At 35.8% G+C, this 15,717-nt stretch overlaps 1 protein-coding gene across 1 annotated transcript; it reads left to right on the top strand.

The window, feature by feature from the left end:
• Positions 1-6,427: 6,427 nt before the first annotated feature.
• Positions 6,428-7,090, top strand: LOTGIDRAFT_174979 (hypothetical protein; the record flags this gene model as incomplete). The annotated part of the gene is made up of 1 exon (XM_009055072.1): positions 6,428-7,090. One exon carries the CDS (start codon positions 6,428-6,430, stop codon positions 7,088-7,090), a length of 663 nt encoding a protein of 220 aa, XP_009053320.1.
• Between the last annotated feature and the right edge of the window lie 8,627 nt (positions 7,091-15,717).

Here is a 15,717-nt window from a genome sequence, read left to right as displayed (position 1 = left end):
AACGAACTGGAAACTAACGAAGTGAGAAATAAACAACGGACAGTGTGTGACATGATTCGTACACGCCTGGATGATTCAGACAGGTTAAAGCGCGAGGGCCCTATCACACCACAGGAGGCACATAGAGCACTAAATGGCATGAAACTAGGAAAATCACCCGGATCAGCGCCTCTCTATATACAAATTCTTCACTATTTTTTTAAGAAAAATTCCTTAAGTAATTCCATGAAATGTGGCATAATTAGCATTTTTTACAAAAATAAAGGTGATAAACGCAACCTCAAGAATTATAGACCAATAACATTACTTTATGTCGATTATAAAATTTTATCCCGTGTTCTTGCCCTTAGATTAAAAACTGTTATCTCAAATATTGTTTCAGAAACCCAAACTGGCATCCCATCTAGAGATATAGCTAATAACATAAATTCCATTAGAGATGTCATTGATTTTACCCGTTATACACATGAAACAGCCTTTATTTTACGTTTAGACGCTTTGAAAGCGTACGACAGATTACGTTTCGACTATCTTTTTGAAATCTTAAAAAGTTTCAATTTTGGCCAATATTTTATTCAGTTTATATGTATTTTATATTTCAATGTTAAAAGTTGTGTCAAAGTAAATGGACATATGTCTCTGTATTTTCCGGTATCAAGAGGAACCAGGCAAGGTTGCCCTATCAGTGCCATGCTATATGCCCTTACGGCTCAGCCCATTCACGACATTATCATCTCATCAAATATTATTAAAGGAATTTCTATCCCCCACTGCCCCATCCTCATTGCTATACCAACATGCTGACGACTGCACCCTAACTTTATCCAATTTAGAATCTGTCCAAGCTACATTCAAAGAATTAGAAATTTATTGCACAGCATCAGGTGCTCTTTTTAACCCAGAAAAGTCTGAATTACTTCCCTTAGGCACTGCAGTTGATATACCCCCAAACTTAATGCATCAACACCACAAGCCATGCCTATGACAACATTCCATACCTAGAGCTAATAGATGAAGATAATGCCAGGGTCAACGTCCTTAACTGCTCCTCGAAAATATTTTATGATTATTTAAGATCCCAAAAATCAGAACCACCTACATCTACTGCATTTTGGAATACAATTTTCCCCATATTCATTTTGATTTAGTATGGCCTAATATCTCCACATCCCTTAAAAGTAGTGATTGTATATTAAATGACTTTAAGATTGCTCACAATGTAATTTTTACCAATGAAAAACTTTGTAAATATGATATGATTGATAGTCCTATATGCAATATGTGCAACTCCAATAGCATAGAAGATATGAAACACCTTCTTTTTAAATGCCCCCAAATTCAAGAACTTCTTGAAACTGCTCGCAATTTACTCATTGATTTTTTCCCAAATGGTTTTTCACAATTAGAATTCCAATCCTTTGTTATTCTAGCATACAAACTTTCATCTTGTAAGAAAGTCAATAAGATCTTGAATCTCATTTTATCCTTTGTTAGACTTGCCATCATTAAACGCAGAAACTTATTTGTTAAGACAAACCGTTACATGGATGTCAAACCTTTATTCTTAAAATTGTTAAATACTCATTTGAAATATTTGTATCATTTGTATAGTGATTCATCGTTTAAAGCTCTCCTAGCTTACCCTTCCTATATTGATGTTATCAATTTAGAACCCACCCTCAACATCACTTAGCCTGATGGAAAAACCCTTATTATGTAAGAAATTCTAATAACCATAATAATATGTGCTTCAAATACCTCATAATATACCCCTTTAAAATTAAATTTGTAGTAAAATCATGCTAAAGAAACCTTTCAGTACAATATGACCTATTTAATTCATTACACATTCAAAATTTTGCTCCCTGAACCATATTGACTTGATGTACCTGCCTATTTCTTTATAGTCTCTAGCAGACGATCTTAACCTGACCTACTTTATATTCAATAACAACGTAGTAATAGTGACCTTATATGGGACTGTCTGTATTCTTGTCACGTGATTCCTTTGACTACACTACCGTTAACTAACGGCTCATGAAACCATGTGATCTTGTAATACTCCTTCTTCACCGTTATAAACACACCCTACTGTCCATACTAATCACGTGATCATCTCTACTGTTACTAAATATCAATACTACACTGTAGCCTCCTTTATCAAGCCACTTCATACCAAACTGGCTCTATTGTTTTTTATTTTGGCATCCTTTAATACTCCAAAGACTGATTTTAAGCAAAACTTTCATTTATATTTCTATCAATTTAATCAATAACACCAAATATAATGGATTTGGCTATATTCGATCATTTTAAACTTTTTTTCCCCTCATTTCACTGCTTCATTTTGGATCCCAAGACCCTTCCTAGTGTAATATTATGAGGTGTCTAAAAGCCTTTGTTTACTTATATGCAATATTACATTATTATATATAATTTGTAACAAATCATTGACTATCAATGTACATACTGTTATTAAGAGGCTATGCTTTTAACTTGTAATTAAGAAAAAGAAAAAAAAAAAAAAAATCTTTTATCCCTTTTAATCTTCTGTACCATAGTCCACTCTAAAATTAAAACTTTTGAAAAATATATAAACAAGTTTTTAATTTTGTACAATTGTATATAGAGGGCCTAACATTATTTCTGTATGGATATAATTGTATGTATGTTTTATTGAATAAGTATTATTAATTAAAAAAAAAAAAAAAAAAAAAAGGAGCACTGGTCTTGTAAACCAGGGGTCGGGAGTTCGATCCTCCCTGGGGGCTGAGAACTTTTTTTTCTCAATTCTAATCTCAGTACTCAATATTTCATGTTCTGGTGAATTATCAATACTAGCATGAATGGAAAGAAAAACGAATATCCGACGAGACGGATTTGAACCATCGACCTAAGGATAACAGATAACTACACAACACTACAGTCCTCCGCTCTACCAACTGAGCTATCGTCGGGCTCTTGGTTGATTTGTTATATAATACCCAAAAAAATCAGGATATTTACCTGATATGTACAGAGAGGAAATGCTAAAATGAATCACAAGATGAAAACATATCTTTTGTCGGCCGAAATAGCTCAGTTGGGAGAGCGTTAGACTGAAGATCTAAAGGTCCCTGGTTCGATCCCGGGTTTCGGCAGGAGTTCTGAACTCTGGCGGCAGACACTTTTTGTTTTAACGGAATGAATAATATTCGATCCAATTGCCTGAGAAACAAAACGCATTGGACATGCGGAAGGCATGTGACGAGGGTGCCGAGTGGTTAAGGCGATGGACTGCTAATCCATTGGAGTCTCCCCGCGTGGGTTCGAATCCCATCCTCGTCGAAATGTATTTTTTGTAATCCGTTCTGTAGAAATACCTGTTTCCGAATTCTCGACCTCAGTCAACGTTCTCTAGTCCTGTGAATTAATCACATCTCAAGCCCTTCCTAATCCTTAATCCATCCACTGCAGTGCTTCAATGCCCAACCTTATTTCACAACGGTTGATGTCAGCCGAAATAGCTCAGTTGGGAGAGCGTTAGACTGAAGATCTAAAGGTCCCTGGTTCGATCCCGGGTTTCGGCAGGAGTGCTGAACTCTGGCGGCAACTCTGGAAAATGCAGAAGAATGTAACCCTTTACGTTATAGCACACTGGAACAATTCATATACCAAACAATGCAAATACGTCATAATGAGCGCTTGGAGTAATCCTTCATGCACGGGTATGTCAGGATGGCCGAGCGGTCTAAGGCGCCAGACTCAAGGATATCTTCCTTCGCTGCCATTCAGCGAAGTGAGCGTTCTGGTCTACGAATGTAGGCGTGGGTTCGAATCCCACTTCTGACAAATAATTTTCCTTCTGTTTTCTATTGAACAATGACCCCAATTGTTCCAACAGGTTGTTTCATGCGACTGAATGCGCCGCTGGTGTAGTGGTATCATGCAAGATTCCCATTCTTGCGACCCGGGTTCGATTCCCGGGCGGCGCACACTTTAACCAACATTTTTCTTGCATGGGATCAATTCAACACATGCAGGATTTTCGCCACAGATGCAGTTTTCTACTGCGAACGGTACCTCAATAGCTCAGTGGTTAGAGCACTGGTCTCCTAAACCATGGTTCGGGAGTTCGAACCTCCCTTGAGGCTGTGTCAATTGATGGGTATACTTTTCATCATTTATGACAAATTTCCTGTTCGAGAGATTCGTCGATGGGGGTAAATGGACCGTACACCGCTTTTGCCACGTCGGGTTTTAGATACAGTGACAAAATTATTTAAAATGTTCGAAATGTAGTGGGATCATACCACGGATAAAAATTTTGCAGGATATTTTTTGATGTATTTTCGGCGAAAGAAAACTGAAGGAAGCTTGAAAACAAGCCGTGCATGTATTCAAAGATCAAAAATTATCTTGCGTCGGCCGGGAATCGAACCCGGATTGATGGCTTGGAAGGCAACCATGCTAACCTTTACACCACCGACGCCGACAAAGGGCCTTGTTTTACTCGTTATAAAAACCTAATCCATGTTTTGACAAGTATAAATGAATCGACTTAAGCATATCCAGCAATGTTAATATGGTACCGCTCCACCCCCGAATAACACTGCAGTAAACTATCATTGTCTCGCTCGCTTGAAGAGGAGGGTGTCGAGTAATATAAAATTGAGAGAGAGAAAATAAACGAATGACTTTCATGTAATAGCCTGAACTTTCCATGCCTCGATAGCGCAGTAGGCAGCGCGTCAGTCTCATAATCCACTCAAGAGAAGAGCAATCTGAAGGTCGTGAGTTCGATCCTCACTCGGGGCAGATATTTTTTCAAAGTAAGAAATCATTTATTATTATTCAAAACCAGTAAAATCTTTATCGATCCATTAAATAACCTAGAGAATGTTGTATGTGATGCAATGACCGTACAAAACCCTGAGACAGCATATCCAGCAATGTTAATATGGTACCGCTCCACCCCCGAATAACACTGCAGTAAACTATCATTGTCTCGCTCGCTTGAAGAGGAGGGTGTCGAGTAATATAAAATTGAGAGAGAGAAAATAAACGAATGACTTTCATGTAATAGCCTGACCTTTCCATGCCTCGATAGCGCAGTAGGCAGCGCGTCAGTCTCATAAACCACTCAAGAGAAGAGCAATCTGAAGGTCGTGAGTTCGTTCCTCACTCGGGGCAGATATTTTTTCAAAGTAAGAAATCATTTATTATTATTCAAAACCAGTAAAATCTTTATAGATCCATTAAATAACCTAGAGAATGTTGTATGTGATGCAATGACCGTACAAAACCCTGAGACAGCTGTCGCTCTCAAGCCTCCATAGCTCAGTAGCTAGAGCACTGGTCTTGTAAACCAGGGGTCGGGAGTTCAATCCTCCCTGGGGGCTGAGAACTTTTTTTTCTCAATTCTAATCTCAGTACTCAATATTTCATGCTGTGGTGAATTATCAACACTTTTTGTTTTAACGGAATGAATAATATTCGATCCAATTGCCTGAGAAACAAAACGCATTGGACATGCGGAAGGCATGTGACGAGGTGGAGGAGTGGTTGAGTTGATGGACGGTTTTTTGTAGGAGATAGACGTGTTTACATGTTTCTCTTCTAATCGATTGTAATCCTGACATTCCTTGGGTTCATACCCTACGAATTTATGATATATTTGTTCATATACACTTTGTGAGTATTGTAATTTAAATTATAGTGAATTTAGTAATTGATTGGGCCATTTTGGCCCGGCTTTTGTGAAGCCAGCAAAAACTTAAAATGTCGGTCAGACCTGATGTATCTTTATTGTGTAAAGAAAACACTGTTTATTTAGAGGTGAATGATAATCAACACTATTCACATGCGGATTTAATAAATTTGGTTGAGGATAAACTTGGTGAAGATACAGTTGTTGCAATAGTCAAATCGCCAACCTCGGCAGTATATTCACTGAAAGATTGCGCCTGATGGTGATGATGAGGCGCGGTTTAAGTGTACCTTTGTAGATACCAGAATTAAAGTTGTCTCTTTCATGCACATACCCGTTTATGTTTCTGATAATGAAATCTTGTCTAAATTAAAATTTTGGGGCGTAACTCATGTCTCTGAGATTGAAAGAAAGTGTATTGACATCAATGGCAAGCTTAAATATGACGGAACTCGTTATCTCAAAGTTGAATTTCCTGATTCAGTTTCTAGTCTGCCGTTTGCAACAACTTTTTTTGGATCTTCATATTCTGTCAGACATAATGACCAAGGCAAAGTCTGTTATGTTTGTCTCAAGTGTGATCATGTGATGGCTAATTGTCCTGATTTTAAATGTTTTCGGTGCAAACAGCATGGTCATGGGAAACGCTCTTGCAAAGCTGAATTTTGCAAGCGATGTAGGCGATATAAATGGGAGTGCAACTGCATTCAAGATCGAGACACTTCGGTGTTTGGAGATATGGTTTTGCCAGAAAGCTTTCCTTCTTGCGAAAATTCTGTGAAATCAGGAATGATTGGTATAGTTCCTGAAAGTGATTCAGTTTGTGAAAATGTTATTTCTGCCAAAAGTGAGTCTATAAGTGAAAATAGGTCTGAAAATGAAAGCAGATCCGAAAATGATAATAGGTCAATTGCTGAAAATGATAATAAAGAAGATAATCTCAGAGTAGAAAATTGGTCAGTTGGAGAAAAAAGGTCCGCTGTAGAAAATGGCTCCGTTGTTGAAATTAAATCTGTTGCTGAAAATATACCTGTGGATATAAAATCTTCTGTTTCAAATGGAGCTACTGGTGTGTCTTCAGATAAACAAAAGGTTATTGAATTTGTTGTGGCCCCAGAGGATGAATGTGATGCCAGAGATGGTGATAAATCGGATGAAATCATTTCTTTGGATGAAGAATCGGATAATATTATGGAATGTGATGATTTTTCTCAGGTTTCCCGTAGCAGTAGCAACTCTGGGATAAATCCTAGGCGTCATAAATTAGTAACAGCTCCTAATAAGGAAACTGTATTGAAATGTGTGCGTGATCGTGCGACTGTTTTATCTAAAAAGAAAAAGAAAGAGTCAAAACGCAAGAGCAGTTTTAAACATGTTGTTGAATCTGAGTTGCCTAAATAAATTTTATTAAGTAACAGAAAAAATGGCTAAAATTGCTACAATTAACATCAATGGTCTAAGGAGTGTCAATAAATTTCAGTTATTTGTATCGGATCTTAAAATTAAAAATCTTGATATCGTTTGTGTACAAGAAACGCATTGGAATATTGATTTTATTTCATCCTTTAAATATTTGTGGGATGGCAAGATTTTTTATTCTATTGGTCAAAATGGTCATAAAGGCTGTGCTATTTTTGTGAGTAAAAAATTTTCCGACAATTGTAAGGAGGTTTATTCAGATAATGATGGGAGACTTATAGAAATTGCTTTGACTATATGTGATACTGAAACAAAAATTGTTTGTCTGTATGCGCCAAATGAAGAACAGGCGCGAAAAAGATTTTTAGAGAGTGTTTCTGCCAAAATCAAAGATGTAAAGGATGTGATTATCTGCGGTGACTTTAATGATGTTATTGATTCTTTCATGGATCGATCGAAGAGTTTGGTTTCTTTTGGTGCTAAATCAAAATTGCTTAATGATTTTGTGTCCTCCTTAACTCTCTTTGATATTTGGAGAAGGAAAAACCCCGATAAAAAGATGTTCACGAGGCAACAAATTGTTAAAGGGGTTTGTAAACAATCTCGTCTTGATTATATTCTTGTAAGCTCTCAAATTCTTTTATTATGCTCTTATTGTTTTATCACACACACAAGTTTAACTGATCACAGTTTTGTTACTTTGATTCTGAATTTTAACAATTTTGACAGAGGACCTGGTCTCTGGGTCTTGAATAATTCTTATTTACAGAATTTTGATTATAATGTTCAGATTAAGAATGAAATCAATCAAGCTATACAGAGTCCACTTATGAAGGAAGAACCCTTAATATGGTGGGATAACCTTAAATATAGATTAAAACAGTATTCCATTTTGTTTGCTAAGAAATTTAGAAAGCGCCAAAAGGAGGAGTTTTGGAGTATTCAGAAACAGCTTAATTATTATTATTGTAAAGCTGGTGATTTGTCAAATGCTAATAATGATAAAATTTTTGAGCTTGAAGAAAAGCTTAAGATTCATGAGAAATCAAAATGTGATGGAGCAATTTTACGATCGAAAGCGGATATAGCTTTTGAAACAGACAAATGCTCGAAGTATTTTATTAACCTAGAAAGGCATAAGCAGGAATCATGCTCCATTAAGTCTTTGGTTACCCAAGGTGGCGATTCTGTTTATGAAACTATGGGTATTCTTAGCGAAACTGCAACATTTTATTCAAACCTATATGCAGAAGAATCAATCAATTTGGAGAATAAGGATACTCTTTTTGATCTTATTGACAATAAAATTGATAAAGCCGATCGGGACTTTTGTGACTCTGATATAACTTTGGATGATCTTTTTGCATCACTCAAAGGGATGAAGAGAAACAAATCGCCTGGTCGTGATGGTTTAACCGTGGAGTTTTATCAGCACTTTTGGGATGTTTTAGGACCTCTGTTTTTGCAAGTTATTTATGAAATAGAACGACTTGGTGAAATGTCAAGGTCGATGAAAATGGGTGTAATTTCCCTCTTCTACAAAAACAGGGGTGACAGAGAATCCCTTAAGAACTGGAGGCCCATAAGTCTACTAAATGTAGATTATAAGATATATTCTAGGTTACTTGCACTTAGGCTAAAGACCACTTTGACATCTATTGTTTCCTGTGATCAATCTTCATGTATCCCTGGTAGAGATATTGCTACAAATATTCACAATTTAAGAGATTTGATTGATTATGTAGATATGGAAGATATTCCTTTATACTTACTTAAATTAGACGCAGAGAAAGCCTTTGATAGAGTCTCCCACCCATACATGTTTACTCTTTTGGAAAGTTTTGGGTTTGGTCAGGCATTTATTAATCGTATAAAATTACTTTATAATGGAATCAAGAGTTCGGTGAAAGTAAATGGGTATATATCTAATTCTTTTCCAATACATAGATCTGTGAGACAGGGATGTCCGATTTCTGCCATTTTATATGTACTTTCTGCTGAACCTTTGAATTTATTATTAAAAGCAAACCGTAGTATCAATGGTATTAGAATACCTGGTGCTGATGCATCCTCTCTTATATATCAACATGCTGACGATACCACTGTTACAGTTGGTGATTTAGATTCTGTTTTCCAAACTATGTCAACCCTTAATTTGTATTGTTCTGCATCTGGGGCTAAAATCAATGCCAGTAAATCAGAATTACTAGTAGTTGGTACTGCTGCTATTGATGACACCCATAGAGATTTATTAGGTGTTAAAGTTGTTACTGACAGTACCAAAATTCTAGGTGTGTATTTAGGCCCAGATAAAGCCAGATGTCAGATTCTGAATTGGGAATCAAAGGTTGCCAAAATTCAAAAGGTATTAAACATGTGGAAACAGAGAGAACTAAATCTGAAAGGAAGATGTTTAGTTGTAAATGTGTTATGTCTTTCATCTGTTTGGTATATGCTTCGTGTTGTTGATACCAGAGTGGGCAGTACAAAAGCTCAATTCTATAATAAGGAGTTTTATTTGGTATGGAAAGCCGCCTCTTATCAAAGCTACCTCTCTTTGTGCTGCTTTTGATGAAGGGGGATTAAATGTCAATGTTATCAGGCTAAAGATGGCTTCTTTCAGATTAGTTTTGCTTTCACAGTATCTAAAATGTTCAGATGACCAAATATGGAAGCATCTAATGTCATATTTCTTAATGAAATATAAGAAAATGAACTGTACTTTTGAACTGTTGTTTGTATCCTTATCATTTGAACCTCCCTTTTACAGATCTATGCTTAATTCTTGGAATCTGCTTTGTGGAAATGAGCCATTAGAGATATTAGATTACAATGATGTATTTAACCAACCCTTATTTGATAATCTCAATATTTGTCATAACTCTAAATTGTTATATTGTAGTGATTTTATTGAAGCAGGTATTATTAAGATCTATGATTTTTGTTACATCGGAATACCAGGATTTTTATCATATAATTGTAGAAATAGTTCAAGATTTATATCCAGATTTAAGCCGAGCAAAGATAATTAACCAATATCAGTTAATACTTGATTGTCTTCCGTTGAGCTGGAAGGTGATGGTATCTTCTGAAAGACATATAGTAAGCAATGAAACCAATTTAAAGTTAGTTTTTGTAGACTTATCTCTGTCTGTAACTGAATTTAAGACTTATGTAATTTATTGTTTGTTACGGGATCATAACTCTAAGCCACCTGCTTGCATTAACTTTTGGGAAACTAATGGTTTTGAATTAAAGTGGCTTGATGTTTGTCGATCAGTTTTTCTATCAGTTAAATCGGCTGAACAGATAGATAATGATTTCCGTGTGGTACACAATATTATTTGGACAAACTCCAAGTTGTACTGTATTGGCAAACTAGAAAGTCCAAAGTGTGTATTTTGTAATGAACCAGAAACCTTACAGCATCTCCTTATTCATTCATTATTCAATTTCATATTTAATAACTTTAAATTCTGATATGATATAAGTGTTTCACCAAGAATCTGGGTTTACTCTTTCAGAATTTCACAAATGGATACTGCTAGGATATCCGATTAAGAAAACTGCAGATAATCTGTTCCTGGTAATTATGTTCAGTATATTAAGACTAGCTTTAGTTAAGAGAAGACTTTTATTTTTAAAATCCAAGGTATAAGTGAATCTTATTAAAATTTTCAAAACTATGTTGATAAATCATTTGAATCTTTTGTATTTCAAGTATAAATCAGGAGGTTTTGAAGTCAAATTTCGTCTTAATTTTGTTTTTAATCCTTACATAGATATCAAAGATAACGTAGTTTATGTAACTTTTAATAGATAGTTTCTTACCTTTTAAATTAAATTCAATATTTCATATCTTTTTCATAATATTTATCACATAAGTGCCAAACTTATGTATTTTAGTAAGTTTGATAAAAATATTTTATTTAATATTTTAATGGAGTTAACAATTGTGATATTTTGTACTTTGTAATGGTTTTGTTTTAATAAAACAAGTTAAAAAAAAAAAAAGGCCATGGACTGCTAATCCATTGGGGTCTCCTCGCGTGGGTTCGAATCCCATCCTCGTCGAAATGTATTTTTTGTGATCCGTTCTGTAGAAATACCTGTTTCCGAATTCTCGACCTCAGTCAACGTTCTCTAGTCCTGTGAATTAATCACATCTCAAGCCCTTCCTAATCCTTATTCCATCCACTGCAGTGCTTCAATGCCCAACCTTATTTCACTACGGTTGATGTCAGCCGAAATAGCTCAGTTGGGAGAGCGTTAGACTGAAGATCTACAGGTCCCTGGTTCGATCCCGGGTTTCGGCAGGAGTGCTGAACTCTGGCGGCAGACACTTTTTGTTTTAACGGAATGAATAATATTCGATCCAATTGCCTGAGAAACAAAACGCATTGGACATGCGGAAGGCATGTGACGAGGTGGCCGAGTGGTTAAGGCGATGGACTGCTAATCCATTGGGGTCTCCTCGCGTGGGTTCGAATCCCATCCTCGTCGAAATGTATTTTTGTATTCATTCAACGTTCTCTAGTCCTGTGAATTAATCACATCTCAAGCCCTTCCTAATCCTTAATCCATCCACTGCAGTGCTTCAATGCCCAACCTTATTTCACAACGGCTGATGTCAGCCGAAATAGCTCAGTTGGGAGAGCGTTAGACTGAAGATCTAAAGGTCCCTGGTTCGATCCCGGGTTTCGGCAGGAGTGCTGAACTCTGGCGGCAGACCCTTTTTTTTCTTTGGAAAATGCAGAAAAATGTAACCCTTTACGTTATAGCACACTGGAACAATTCATATACCAAACAATGCAAATACGTCATAATGAGCGCTTGGAGTAATCCTTCATGCACGGGTATGTCAGGATGGCCGAGCGGTCTAAGGCGCCAGACTCAAGGACATCTTCCTTCGCTGCCATTAATCGAAATGAGCGTTCTGGTCTACGAATGTAGGCGTGGGTTCGAATCCCACTTCTGACAAATAATTTTGCTTCTGTTTTCTATTGAACAATGACCCCAATTGTTCCAACGGGTTGTTTCATGCGACTGAATGCGCCGCTGGTAGGGTGTTCAGTGACGTCACGCAATCTTGTCTAAAATGGCGAAATCGCCACCTTCACGTCTTTAACAGATCATCATCTAATTCCACAATTTTTTAACCAGATATGTTATACATCACTAAAAGTGGAATTGAATAAGCTTTTTAACAATAATTGTAATTATTTTTTGTATCGGTGCTATCTCGAGAAATTGTAAGTTGAAGTCGAATTTTCGGCCGGCGGCCATCTTCTCGCTCATGGCACAACTTTTCGCGAAAATGGATGCTTTTTTTAAATGAATTTCCGGGAGAATTGGCTGGGCCAATTTTGACAAAATTGGTATTGTTGGATAGCCAGATAGATAAATTTTATGAATCTAGGTGAAATGATTTTTTTTTTTAATTTTTGTGAAAATAGTGCCGAATTTCCTGGAAAACCTCAAAAAATTTTGTATTTTCCGAGGCGCAAAAAAATTATTTCACTCAGATTATATTTCTATGTTTATTCCACCAAATCCCAGTTTTTGTGTTTTTTAATTTCGTTCAGCCAGTTCTCCCGGAAATTGATTTGAAAATAGGTAGGGTGTTGCAGAATCAAAATCCTTTCAACTACGCCGAAAAACTTGCGTGTCACGTGATACGCATGTGTACACACAATAATGTTTGATCAATAAGACGTAAATGGCAGTGGTGTGGTTAATGACTCGACACGTCTGGATAACTTTGACTAAAAACTTTGACCTTTCAACCGCAGTCTCAGAAAATTAACGGTAAAGTTATTTTTCGTTTAAAATTGGATAAATAACATTCAAAAATCATCGTGAATATTGCTAAAATTTAGTTGCTTAGTCATTGCAATAAATGTAATTCAACATTCGCATTCAAATGTCCAGATTTTTATAGTTCCTCCTCCAGAAATATTTGAATTGATTCACGAATGTTTACTTTCATTTCTCTCACTCTCAACCTTTTCTTTGAATTGAATAAGATCATCTTATCAAGCAATCGACATCATTCTTGGCACATTTATATCATATTTTCCAATTTTTCTTTCCAACATCAGTGTAGGGAGTTGGTTGGACATCATTAAAGTCCATATGCATAGGATAGGCTTAGTTTGATCTACTCTAAAACTAGAAAATCTGAGATATTACCATTCAAATATTTGGGGCCTTTACTTAGACATATAATCTACATGGAATTATTTTGATGATTTTCTTTATTTTATTACAGATGCAGAAAATCAATGTTTTATGTGATATTAATTAAATAATCAGTTCTCAGATGTGAAGGTAAGTGAATTTTTTAATGGGACAGAATTAAATATCATAAGTGACAGTAGATCTAGTTTAGTCGACCTAAGCTTAATTCAAAATAAAACCCACATGAATAAGGGAAACATATTTTATTGATACCGGTAACGATTAAATGAAATAGGTTCCCCATAGATTTTTAACATCTTATGTAGGCTACTCAAAACCTCATTTTCTTTATTTTGTAGATGGAGAAGGAAAAACAGAAAACAGTGTAAAGCATCAAGAATAAGGTAAATATTGTTTCAAAAAATTGTTCACCGATTGTGGAGGTTGAATTGACAAATTAAAAAAAAAAATTTTTCACTTGCATATTTTGAAATATTTTCTTCAGTTGACTTCTGTAATTAGCTTGTGGTCAAAGGGAGATAATTTGTTAAGCCTAGGTTAGGTTTCGGGTTAGCACCCAAAATTTTAAAACTTTTTAATTTTTTTTTTTTATTATCATTTCAGGAGTGCTATGTTTTGGACTGCTCAGTGATATGTAAATACAGGTCAACTTGACATAGAGTCAAATTTGCAGCGCTGTCTTTGACCAAGGTAGAATTCACTGCCTAAAAATCTTTTTTTTTAATTTCAAGAAATTTATTAAATATTTTTTGAGAATTATTATGATTATTTTAATGTATTTTTTTGATCGAAATTTTTGAGAGGTTCTAAGTTTTGATTATAAAGTGATATGTGACTTCAATTCAATTTGTGGTCAAAGGGAGACAATTTCCTGTGACCAAGTTAGTTTTTAGGACTTTAATATATTGTTTTAATTTTTTTTCAATTTTTTTATATATTTTTTTCTTTGAATTCTTTCAGGGGTTCTAATATTACACAGCAAGGTTCGATGTGATTAATTCTGGTACCATTAGAATCCTGTAAAAAAGAGCTTTAAAATGATATATTACAAGTGTATATTAAGTGAATGAAAAATTTTTTGTTCATTTTTAGGAACTATTTGCATCATCGCGTCGAAGTGGCGGCCATTTTGAATGAAAATAGTTGCCATGGAAACGAAGCATGTACATTTTAATCTTAAAATGGTAATTTCTCTAAATTGTCTTGGAATTTCGACATTTAATGTTAAATACAACATCAAAATATGAATTAAAGTGGGAATAATTATGAAGAACAGTAATTTTTACGCCTTTTAGAAACAAAATGGCCGCTTTAAATTCCGCGGAAATTTTTTTTGTAGTCGATTTCGTTGCAAATGGTCCAAAATTTTACGAAACTGAAAAAATTTTGTAAATATTTCGAAAATTAAAAAAGTTATTTGCATTTAAGTGTGTTTTATTTCATTAAAACTCTCACTTTTTGTGCCGTTAACCTTTGACCTTTTTGTTGAACCAAAGAAGGAGCATTTTAGACAAAAAGACCCCCGATTTTTCGACTTCAAACTGCCATAACTTTTGAGCTAATTGAGATATTTTCAATCTGAAAACTGTGTTTTCACCTTTGAAAAGAGCTGGTTCTTACCTACCCTACCGCTGGTGTAGTGGTATCATACAAGATTCCCATTCTTGCGACCCGGGTTCGATTCCCGGGCGGCGCACAGTTTTTCTTGCATGGGATCAATTCAACACATGCAGGATTTTCGCCACAGATGCAGTTTTCTACTGCGAACGGTGCCTCAATAGCTCAGTGGTTAGAGCACTGGACTCGTAAACCAGGGGTCGGGAGTTCGAACCTCCCTTGAGGCTGTGTCAATTGATGGGTATACTTTTCATCATTTATGACAAATTTCCTGTTCGAGAGATTCGTCGATGGGGGTAAATGGACCGTACACCGCTTTTGCCACGTCGGGTTTTAGATACAGTGACAAAATTATTTAAAATGTTCGAAAGGTAGTGGGATCATACCACGGATAAAAATTTTGCAGGATATTTTTTGATGTATTTTCGGCGAAAGAAAACTGAAGGAAGCTTGAAAACAAGCCGTGCATGTATTCAAAGATCAAAAATTATCTTGCGTCGGCCGGGAATCAAACCCGGATCGATTGCTTGGAAGGCAACCATGCTAACCTTTACACCACCGACGCCGACAAAAGGGCTTGTTTTACTCGTTATAAAAACCTAATCCATGTTTTGACAAGTATAAATGAATCGACTTAAGCATATCCAGCAATGTTAATATGGTACCGTTCCACCCCCGAATAACACTGCAGTAAACTATCATTGTCTCGCTCGCTTGAAGGGGAGGGTGTCGAGTAATATAAAATTGAGAGAGAGAAAATAAACGAATGACTTTCATGTAACAGCCTTACC

The sequence above is a fragment of the Lottia gigantea genome (assembly GCF_000327385.1).
Source record: "Lottia gigantea unplaced genomic scaffold LOTGIsca_230, whole genome shotgun sequence".
Classification (NCBI taxonomy): Eukaryota; Metazoa; Mollusca; class Gastropoda; family Lottiidae; genus Lottia; species Lottia gigantea.
This window is presented reverse-complemented; position numbering and strand designations above follow the sequence as displayed.